Below are 11,938 nucleotides of genomic sequence, written 5' to 3'. Positions count from 1 at the left end.
TATTTCTAAAGTATCGAATTTATTCGAAATTTGTAGACTGAAGACAAGACATTTATGATTACTCATTTAAGAAAGTTCCCTTTTTAAAGTTGTTTTTACTGTTTTAATCACCATACAGGTAAGCGTTGGGTAACACAACTGGACATTGTTCGGGTTAATTTTGTTTTGCTATCAGACATTCCGAAATGAAGACAGCTAGACGTCGTAAAGTCATTTATTGGTATATTTACAATCATGGTAGCTTTGGTCTACCTGTATGCCATCGATCAAATCATATTAATCAAAATAAATTCTACTAAAACATTTATGTGTTTTTATGAATTCATATTTTATACCTGTCATTGTATATTGCTTACAATTCATACACTGTTGTGTTTCTATAAATCACTGAAATTAATTACGACCTTGAAAATAAATCAAACCTCTGTAGATATCAAAATACCAAAGGATGTTTACATAGCTTGGAATCCAAGCCAACTACGGGTTTTACATAGACTAAGTGTCCTATATTTTATTGGGATACATTTATTACACAGCGAAGCGTATAGAAAACAGACGGTGGCTCTGGTGGCTTACCACTCTCTCAAAATCGGCCATTTCAATGTAGTAATAACTTAGCTTAGTGATTCTTATAGTATTGTGACGTGTATCAAATCGTCATGACTATAAATACATTTATACACACGAAAAAGTGGGGTACCAGTACAATCAGTGGAACTTTAAAATAATCATGCCATGGAAATGTACTGCCAGCATGCAAAACTGATCAAACTGCACAATTTTTACTGGAATTACTACCATAAAACCTCCATAATCTAAATCCCCATATCGTCGTAATAGGGTAATACCACAAACAAATCCGTGACACGATCCCATGCCTCGATAGGTGATAGCAAAAAATGAGAAATAACATAAGAATTATCTGCGATTAAAATACCGCTTTGAAATCCATGCAGTCACATTTGTTTAGAGATTATATAACATTGTACTTCCAGCAATACATGGATGCGACCAAGGAGAGGGCAAAAAGCTAGCCGCCAAGTTGGTGAAATGTACAATGTATAGGAATGGCTGATTGATGGAATTGAAGTTTAATTGGCACATATTATATCCTTCAACTTCCGAATCGTTTTTTCCCTGTCAGCTTTCTATGATTGTTGGTGAGTCATTGAGAGAAGTCAAGCCAAAATGTAAATCGTTAGCAACATAAATTGACATACTTTATGTTCATGACTCGGTGTTGATTTCAATCTGTTTATCTGATATTTACATTTGTACCTGTTTTTCACTTGATTTGCAAGGTAATAGGATATCCGGACTATTAGATAGTCGTCCTTCTATGCAGATAATTGCATTAGTCTGCTGACCATGAAGTCATCACAAACACCCCCCCCCTCCCTTCACTATCAAGAACCAAGGAATGTCGACATGTACTTACTTTGTTTTGATGTAATTAACTTTGATTACTCGTCGAGATTCTCATTCAGATGGATTGGTATGTTCACTTCCACACTTCAATGTTGATTAGGACCCACCATCACTGCAGATGTGATATCTAGATGTGTTAATTGTCTGTTTTTGTTTGTTTTGTTTTTGTTTGTTTTTTCTATCAATTTAAACTATGTTGCGGCTCCAAACACAAAGAAAATAATTATTTGGAAATTACCATTGGAAATATTCGTATTGTTACTATTATAGGGTTTTATAACCTTAGGTTTCACTTTACACGATAAACTGTGAAGATCACATCGACAGAGAAACATAGATGTAAGAGTTAATAACATTTTGATGACGTAATGCTTCAAAGCTGTAAAACAATAGGATACGGACACCATGAAGGAAACAGTTTCGTGCTTTTTGTAAAAACTTTCTCATTTGAGTTGATCAACATTTCGTAAAAACAAAATATAATTAAATGTCAAATGCAAACTATAGAGGGTGCTATAACTTATTATGTGATGTGCTGACATCTGAGGCTGCACCATCCATTTTTGCTTTCGATTACTATTCATGGGTTAGGAGAAAGTGTGTTGTGTGTGAGGACGGTATACTGTGCTATTCCAATGTTTATTCATACATTAAAACAATGAGATATGATCGTTACAATTCAGGTGTTCTCACAGAAAGCAATCATTGACACTAGATTTACTTGATTGGCTGTATTTGCCAACAATAAATACCAGTATATGTATTCACCTTATGGGTAGAAGTTATAGAAATGTTTATATGATAGAAATTCCTTCATTAGATGACTTCCTATATTAATGTGTTTTCATCCAAACGCTGCGATAAAAGTCTCAGCTAATAAACTCAAGATAAAAAATATCACTTCTGAAAAGAAACTATCAAGTATCATTAGGTCCAAAATGTTTTCTCAGTTGCTGAGATGACAATACTATCAGCAGTAGGACCCCAGAGCTAAAAGGTAAATAACTGGGTTTTGGAAGTCGTTCACACTCCAAAATGCACTGCTTTCATTTTGTTCTTATTTTAGTCAACTTTGAGTAAAATAGATTCCTGTGATTTCATTCACAATAGTCATTGATGGATGGAATCCTCTTTTGTTCCACTACATTGACTTGTTGCACCCTGGTATCATAAATTTTCACAGTAAAACTATACTTCAAATTTTACTTTATCTAAGAAACCACTAGTATACATTATTGCAGTGCACAATAGATAAAGAAATAGGGACACTTGATCACAAAAAATAATTTTTCACAGCAAAAATATGTTGTTATCAATCACATTTGGCTTCTAGTTTTATCTCCTACAATAACATAAAATATCATTGCTATGCTTATTTATTTTGCTATGTCACTTAATGAACTTGTGAGGATTACATCACATCACATCACACACACACACACACACACACACACACAGACAGACACAGACACACACACACAGACACAAACACACAGACACAGACAGACAGACACAGACAGACAGACGGACACACACACACATACACACACACACACACACACACACACACACACACACACACACACAGCAAAACAGAGAAAAACCAGACCTTGTCAAACAAAAGATACTACTGTTTGTTACATTTATTTTAAATTTGTGGGTTGGCATGATTACATTAAATACATGACACACTCTTTCTATGATACATTGGGGAACTGACATCAAGTGTTTGTACTACTTCATTGTATATTTGGTGCTATTTCTTTTGTTCTCTATCATAACATATTTGAAAACATCCTTACTAACATGCCATCTTAATGACAGTACAAGCTAACCCCCTTCATGACAGTACAAGCTAACCCCCTTAATGGACATACAGTACCACCTAACCCCCTTAATGACAGTGCCACCTAACCCCTTTAATGACAGTACCACCTAACCCCCTTAATGACAGTACCAGCCAACCCCCTTAATGACTGTACCAGCCAACCCACTTAATGACAGTGCCAGCCAACCCCCTTAATGGATATACAGTACAGTCACTTGTTAATGACTTGTGTTATTTTCTATAACATAACACTTGTCTTTAGTCAAAAATGAAAGCTATGACTTATAGCTTACTATAGACAGCCACTCCTATCACTAAGACAATGTGTTTCCACTTATCAGTACACATCTAAATGGTTACAGATTTTGATAAATAAACATATATTATAAAACAAACAGGAAAGTACATGAAAAGGAATACATAATGGCTATACAAAAATAAATAAATCCGGTACATTTCACAAAATGAGTTTCTTCTTGAACACTTGCACAATAATTAGAATATTGAAGTGAAAATGTAGATAAAATCTTTCTTGAAACAAAGACATGATTGCATCGATGTTATCATGTATTACGTATTTACACTGAGCCTTCCCTGTAAGTATAACTATAAAAATTGGCACATGCATCACGTGATGGTATCACCTTACACCCCTCTTTTTCATATACTGTGAATAATAGGCTTATTGTATACAACAATGTGGGTTATTCTATGGTATATATTTAGGGGTGACAAAAAAGAACAATCTGCTAATTTTGTTATAACCAGCTCTTAATATATAAACTAAATCTGCAACCAATGTTTTGAATTTTAATTTTACCAGTGACAAAATCATTCCTGGTATAAAGTGTACTTGCTATTTCAAATTGAAAATGGACTCTTGATGCACACTTTTAACTACACATTTAATATCTGCTGGATAATCTCATGGTTGAGGGTGAAAAAACCGCACTTCTAAAAATCACACAGGAGTACCTTATATAGAAAGTTATCTTCACATGCTTTAAATATGTTTCAAATTTATGTTTTTGTGTTGTTTGTGTCTTCACCCACACATTTCAGAGTTTTGACAAAGTAAACCCAGACAAAACTGACTCTGCATTATCTTAGAATGTTGAAATGAGTTGGAAATGAGAACACTGATTTTTAAGGTAAATATAGGTAATCAAAATATATGCAGTGTAACAAAACAGACATGACAATATCTATTTATATCAATGTAGGAGGATTGTCAAAGGCACAACTGAACTGATTGTGATGTGATGTGATGTGATATATTACATATTATATTATAGCATTACCAATTCCAGTGAATTTTGTGACGTCATCGCTGTACATTATTACTGATAATGTACTCCGTTATTGGGCATCGGGGCCCTGGAATGAGCATAACAATACAAGCTTATGTCCGTAATAACAATAACGTGTGTCGCTATGATTAGTATTCAGCTTCCGGGCCGAACATGGCAGACAATGTTCAGCACTGTGTATATTATACGTTGTTTTGCGTTTCTTGGTCTACAAATTCACTGGAATTGGCAAAACTATAAAATAATAACAATAATGTATGCCCTCCCAGTCCATAATGGACTCAAGCAAACTTTGCACTCCATAATGGGCTCGGCTGTCACCTCGCCCATTATGTCGTTCAAAAGTTTGCTTTCGTCCATTATGGGTTGGGAGGGCGTACATTATTGTTTAAGTATTGCTATTTGCTGATTTTTGTTACAGCATAGACCCTACACAAAAGTAGAGTCTATTGTTACAGCTCATACAAGTATACTATAATTGCCTTCACTGTAGTCAATGTTCACTTCTGAGTGATAATAATCTTGTCATTATCTTCTTGTTTTTGAGTTGTCTTGTTAAATTTGAGTAATTTCAAAATATAGCTGCCCAAACCTCTGAAGTAGATGGATACTCTATCCCTACACAGTAGTTGGTCTGTGATAGAAGAGTCTATATGATAACACAGCTGATTTACATGCCAAATCTTTGGGTGCAGATGCATTATCGAGGCATTCAACTATCTATATAAAATCTCTAAATGGCAAATACTGATCTATCAAAATAGCTACCATACTGTCAAGTATAGCAATACATTAAATAATTTAGCAGCACACATTGACATTTGACCTAACCAACAAACACTTGCCTCCACACAAAACTGGTTGAAATTTCAAGAAGAAAGCAATAATGGATTGCCAAGATTATTGCCTACCTTCATACTGCTACACTAACTAGCTGCCAATTCTACAATGTGATTTTGTGAACACTAGAATGTTAAGCCTACCTTGTGCAGACCCAGTAATGAAAATAAACTAATAGAAAAATTTGAGTGCGTTTCATTTCTGAAGACATTTTTATGTCTGAGTCTGATGACATGCTATTGGTACTTAATTTATCTCTCATAACAGGCTTGTAACTAGAGGTGCAAAGACCTGGTATTAGGATCTGAAAATTTCTATGCCCAAATTGCCCAATCAGGTTGGATGTAACATAGGATCATTCAAACATCGTCATTACGTAGATGAACACATGCAGCTGATTGGGCAATAGAGCACAGAAATGTTCAAATCATAACACTGAATCTTTTTCCACTCGAGTTGCAAGTGTGAGAGATAAATGGAGTACCACTACCGCCATAAACAGGCTGAAGTAAGACTATGGAAGGATCTTGTAATTTTATGTTTTCTTACACAAGCTTTCTGTTATCATATACATATACAAGTCTACAGACTGGGTTAGACTTTTATAAGAATGGAATATTATGTATTTCAATATCTGTACTATATTTTGATGCTAACATATTGTTGGTGTGTAGAAGGTTCAAGAAGGGAGGAAAACACAAAACAATGATGTAATAGAATGTTGCTACATTTTGTTAGAAATATTTAGCCTACCTAGAACTTGATATAATCAAATGTGAAACTCATGAAGTTCAAATACTAAGCCTAGAAATACAATATGGAATTAAGAAAGTCAAAGCTTATTTTTGCTGCCTTATTAGTATCAATGTCACCTCTATATCTTCATTCATGGGAATCATAATCACTTGATTACTCTCCATGGTCTCAAATTTGGCACAACTAAATTCTTATATTTCTACTATGTGCATGTGAAATCAGTATGTTATAGTCCAGTATTACCAGTAAAGTATCCATGACAACACTGAAGAGTTCATTTTGCAATGCATATACATCATACCTTTCACAGGCATCAAAAACTATAAAAGAAATATCGCTTGATGATTTAACATATGAATTGTTTCTTCATTTTTTCTTCAAACATATCCATGATGTACAATAACTAGTACAAAAATTTAATGAGAAAACATTCAAAATTCTACCCCTACTATGCAAATTGCATGTGGGTGTGTTTCACCACAGGAGAGTTGTTGAGTTGACAGATAGGAAGTAGTTTTAGGGTTATTTTTTCAGATAAACAATCAAAAGATCTAGAACATATTGCAAGTTTTGTTAACTATACTAAGGTATAGTTATGAGGGAAAAAGTCTGAAGTATCATGATGATTATTTTAGTTTTGGTTTGGAAAACTTTTCAAAACTGGAAGAATGAAATCAAAAGTTTTGGTTCCAATTTTGTTGTAAATGAGTATAAGAGCCTGCCTCAACTAAAAATTATGTAAAATATTAAGTTAAGAATTGAGGAAGAAGCTGGCTAAGTTTTTGTTTCATATCCACAAATTGTGATTAAATTGGATTTTTGTTGACAAAAGTTTATATGTGTACTAAAACTAACGTTTGTGAAATAGAACTGAAATTATTCCCATTGTCTGAAAACAAAGAGAACTCAAAACTTTGACTGCACCAAATCAGAGTTATACACACTGTGTACAGTAGAAAGTAGTATGTTACTCCGTAGGATAATTTTAAGAAGTCATGACTTGACCTGCATGAAATGTTTTGACTCTCAATCATCTACAAAGAAGAACATCGTACACGGAATTTGTCACTGTTATTAAATGCTTGCATCTTCTTATCAACTGGCGACAGTAAAATGTAGTATTTTTAACACATTAATTTTCTGTTGTGATAAAGTTGACATTTTATACCTTTAACTAGAATCTAATATGACCAATGATTCTGTGATGTGTTCCTGTAACTTATATTCATAATAAAATTCTACATGACAGGGTAAAATATGAAATGGGAAATAATAATTATGATAGGAACCTTTGAAATAATAAGTGATACTAATTTGTTTAGTCACACATAGCAACTGGCATTAATATTTCAAACACTATCGATTATACATGGTTTATCCCATCCTTCACTTCCTAGTTTTTATCACTTCTACAAACATGAAGAACACATGAAATGAGAAGTGATAATCTCAAAAGTCAAATTTGAGTAGACTTTTTCCTCAGCGATATGGTTTACAAAGAAACTTCTTATGAATTCAAAGTAAGGGACACATTAAAAATTGACTGTACACATACAATACTATGATACACTGTGTATACAGACATGTAGCCTTGTGATTTGATAGGATGAACATTGCACATCTCATGGATCTACCAAACACTTCCAAGTTCTCTTTTTCTATGGACACAGATTAAACAAATACTTTTTTGAATCACCAATTTGTTAGGAAGTCAAGATCAAATGCACCACCACCTGATGCAGGCATTGTTGCAGCTTTATCCTGATAAAATAAGAAATGAAATACAGAGAAATGTAAGATGAGGCAAACATGAAACAAATTCCAGCGGTCTTGAGAACAGTACATCAGTATGCAAACAAGTCTTTATAGAAGACGCATCTCTTCCCACCCCACCCCACTCCACCCTACCCCCACCCCACCTCATTAAATAAACAGTTGTATGGTGACTATGATCCAGGTAGAACAACACAACAATAATTGAGATCACATTTCAGGAATTCATGGACATGATTTTATAAATAATTATGTTATTTCCATTGATATAATCATATTACCTTGTAACACATTTGTGAAACTATGATATCAACAATGAACCAAATTATATTCAACAGAAAGCGTTAGTTATCTGAAATTCAAAGTTGAATAGACATCAACAGAAAGCGTTAGTTATCTGAAATTCAAAGTTGAATAGACATCAACAGAAAGCGTTCGTTATCTGAAAATCAAAGTTGAATAGACATCAACAGAAAGCGTTCGTTATCTGAAATTCAAAGTTGAAAAGACAATCAAGGGAATACTTACAGGTAATTTTGGTGAGTCCTTCATGTCTCTGATTGCACTTAGATTTGCATGAATCTCTGAATCATCCAGTGTCATTGCTTCCTTACTCCTGGCCTTTCTGACTTGTGATGGTTTTTCCTCTAGGAGAACATAGCCTTCTACTTTAGGGTGTTTCACTTTCTCCTTCTTATCACTCATCATGGAAGAAGTGGTACTGCTACTACTAGTACTTGCCATTGTCTCCCTACTACGTTCCCTTTCTTTCATTTTCTCTTTGAATTCCTCCATCAGTTTATCCTGGCTGGTTTCTAGTAGATTACTACTTGTGGAGTGAACACTCACATTGTCATACTCACTATCTCCATCATCACCGAGTGAAAACTGTAGAGAATGTCGAGAGCCTGATTTTTTATCAAAGTCAAAGTCAAATGAAAGTTTGTCAAGTGAGGTGCCCTCTATTGTCCCAGGTTCTGTTCTCTGGTCCTCTTGTTCACTTTGTTCATCCTGGTAATCATAGTTGTCAATGCTGTCTGAGGAACCCCTTAATTGTTGGAAATCTTGCTCTGATGGCTTAGGAGTTTTTGGTAGGTTCACCCCTATGTCTTCTTCAGGTGATGGTAATGACAGGTTTAACTGGCTCTAAAAACAAAATGGGACAGATCTTAACATGTTTAGTGTTAAAGTGGTGTTATTGGTACTCTTTCCAACTTTACCACATAAGTTCACAACTGGAACAAAACAAATCCTACCAGGGATTGCAATACAATATGTTTGAAAAAGATTCACTACTCCAAGCAAATATATATATGTTCCTCTGTAATCTATGTTTTAGCCATAATCTCTGTACAAAGCCCTAGGAATACAGGTAAATATAAAGTCAACCCACCCCCACCCCCACCGCCACACCACACCACACACACACACACACACACACACACAGACACACACATGACTAAACAAACGATTTCACTGAGACACAGGATATTCATAATGCAATATAGACTCTAATTTATGGATGAGAAAGTTTGGGATTCTTTTTAGTGTGTTGTGGTTTAGTGTAAATCTACCAAGTTTTACATGATTTTATGAATAAATCTATTGATTTTCATACCAAATATCTGATGTCAAATCATGTAATCTACCCAAGAAATACAGATATTTTTTGTCAATAAATATGTACACCAAACAATGAAATCTGTTAAATGATTAAATAAAGGATTTCTTTTGGTTTCAATAAATCATAGGTTAGAATGTCCTCTCTGTTAAGGACTGAGGAGAAGCCAGTAACATTAATATCCCCTCCCCACCTAGTTTACCGAGTGAAGGGGTTAGAATACAAGAGTTGTGGAGAACCACAGATCTTGAAGGGCACACCAGGGTGATGATAACCCTGTAACCTTATGTTCATTTGTACTCACCTTAGCACACCAGGGTATGTGAGAACCCTGTAACCATCAATGTACTCACCTTAGCACACCATAGTAACAGTCTATGTGAGAACCCTGTAACTATCATATATACTCACCTTAGCACACCAGTGACAGTCTATGTGAGAACCCTGTAACCATCAATGTACTCACCTTAGCACACCACAGTGGCAGTCTATGTGAGAACCCTGTAACCATCAATATACTCACCTTAGCACACCATAGTGACAGTCTATGTGAGAACCCTGTAACCATCATATATACTCACCTTAGCACACCAGTGACAGTCTATGTGAGAACCCTGTAACCTTCATATGTACTCACCTTAGCACACCAGGGTATGTGAGAACCCTGTAACCTTCATATGTACTCACCTTAGCACACCAGGGTATGTGAGAACCCTGTAACCTTCATATGTACTCACCTTAGCACACCAGGGTATGTGAGAACCCTGTAACCTTCATATGTACTCACCTTAGCACACCAGGGTATGTGAGAACCCTGTAACCTTCATATGTACTCACCTTAGCACACCAGGGTATGTGAGAACCCTGTAACCTTCATATGTACTCACCTTAGCACACCAGGGTATGTGAGAACCCTGTAACCTTCATATGTACTCACCTTAGCACACCACAGTGACAGTCTATGTGAGAACCCTGTAACTATCATATATACTCACCTTAGCACACCAGTGGCAGTCTATGTGAGGACCCTGTAACCATCAATGTACTCACCTTAGCACACCATAGTGACAGTCTATGTGAGAACCCTGTAACCATCATATATACTCACCTTAGTTTCCCAGCTGAAGGGATCAGAATACTCATCTTTCCATTTGAAAGTCTATAAATAAAACAAAAGATAAATGTTTTCATTTCTTACTCATTGAGCATTTCTTGGCTATCAATAACTGGTTTGTACATGCAGATTTAAGAACTCACGGCTCAATACAATTCACTGTCAGAAAATAGTGTACATTATTTATATGTACCAGAGATTACTTGCACTTGTGAATGTACATACTAGTGTCATTTGCACTGCAGTGCAATACCAAAAATATTATTATATACCTGAAATCTAAAAATATGACAAATATATCTGAAAATCAGGAATTTTCCTTCTATTATGGCTGTATACATAGGTACTCGAATCAATTTGTATGATTTTAAAAAAAATGTATAATAAATGACTTACATTACATTAAAAAAAATATCATACAGATTGATTTGAGTGCCTATGGCTGTATATCTGTGTATATATATATATAAATATATATTTATATATATATATATATATATATATATATATATATATATATATATATATAACTCGGTGAGTATCAAAACTATATATATATATATATATATATATATATATATGTATATATATATATATATATATATATATATATATATATATATATATATATATATATATATATATATATATATATATATATATATATATATCAGTTTACCCGTTACTCAGTGAAATGAGACGATACATCAAAATAGATATTCCACATCATTTGACATGTTGGCGAAGGCATTATAGCCACGCCTATTACTACATCTGAACCCCGACTCCGAACTTTACCTTGGCTTTGCTACTTGAACCTTCATCTGTATAGACGACCATCTTTTGTCCACTGACCACTTTTAGTTTGGGGAATACTTCAGGCGGCGGTGTCGTCGTGGTTTCAGAAACTCCCTGATTCGCTACATATGCATCTGTGAGTTGTGGAATGATAAAAAGACCGTCGATCAGTCTGTCTTTGTCCGTTTGGTTCAACGTCTTCCAGACCTTAATATTGTCGTACTTGTATTTCATCTGGTCTGTCACAATTCGCTTTGCCATCGGGTTGATGGACGCGAAATAGCTTGCTACTTGATCTTCCATCGATATTTCAGATTTTTTGTTCGCCTTTTTCTTGGGTTTCCTTTCCTTTCCTTGCTCTTCCGACGGCACTCCCGACTCGATGATTGCAGTCGCCATCACGGATGTATTATCACGTCATTGACCTCAATTTGACCTTTAATAATACGAGAACGAGATTGTGTGGCGAG

At 34.9% G+C, this 11,938-nt stretch overlaps 1 protein-coding gene across 1 annotated transcript; it reads right to left on the bottom strand.

Annotated features, from left to right (window-relative positions):
- Positions 1–3,064: 3,064 nt before the first annotated feature.
- LOC144448920 (uncharacterized) lies at positions 3,065–11,867 on the bottom strand. Its single transcript, XM_078139288.1, has 4 exons — positions 11,469–11,867; positions 10,665–10,715; positions 8,464–9,081; positions 3,065–7,923 (listed from the first exon to the last, which is right to left on the bottom strand). Exons 1-4 carry the CDS (start codon positions 11,865–11,867, stop codon positions 7,855–7,857), a joined length of 1,137 nt encoding a protein of 378 aa, XP_077995414.1. The 3' UTR covers positions 3,065–7,854.
- Positions 11,868–11,938: the final 71 nt, after the last annotated feature.

The sequence above is a fragment of the Glandiceps talaboti genome, chromosome 2, assembly GCF_964340395.1.
Source record: "Glandiceps talaboti chromosome 2, keGlaTala1.1, whole genome shotgun sequence".
Classification (NCBI taxonomy): Eukaryota; Metazoa; Hemichordata; class Enteropneusta; family Spengelidae; genus Glandiceps; species Glandiceps talaboti.
This window is presented reverse-complemented; position numbering and strand designations above follow the sequence as displayed.

What these genes read in the sequence shown, in the direction of transcription:
- LOC144448920 (XM_078139288.1), bottom strand. Translation starts at nt 11,867, where the DNA reads ATGGCGACTGCAATCATCGAGTCGGGAGTGCCGTCGGAAGAGCAAGGA. An exon ending in GTTCAAGTAGCAAAGCCAAG is followed by an intron (nt 10,716 to 11,468) that starts GTAAAGTTCGGA and finishes TTTTATTTATAG; the next exon opens with ACTTTCAAATGGAAAGATGA. An exon ending in AGGACTCACCAAAATTACCT is followed by an intron (nt 7,924 to 8,463) that starts GTAAGTATTCCC and finishes TTATTTTATCAG; the next exon opens with GATAAAGCTGCAACAATGCC.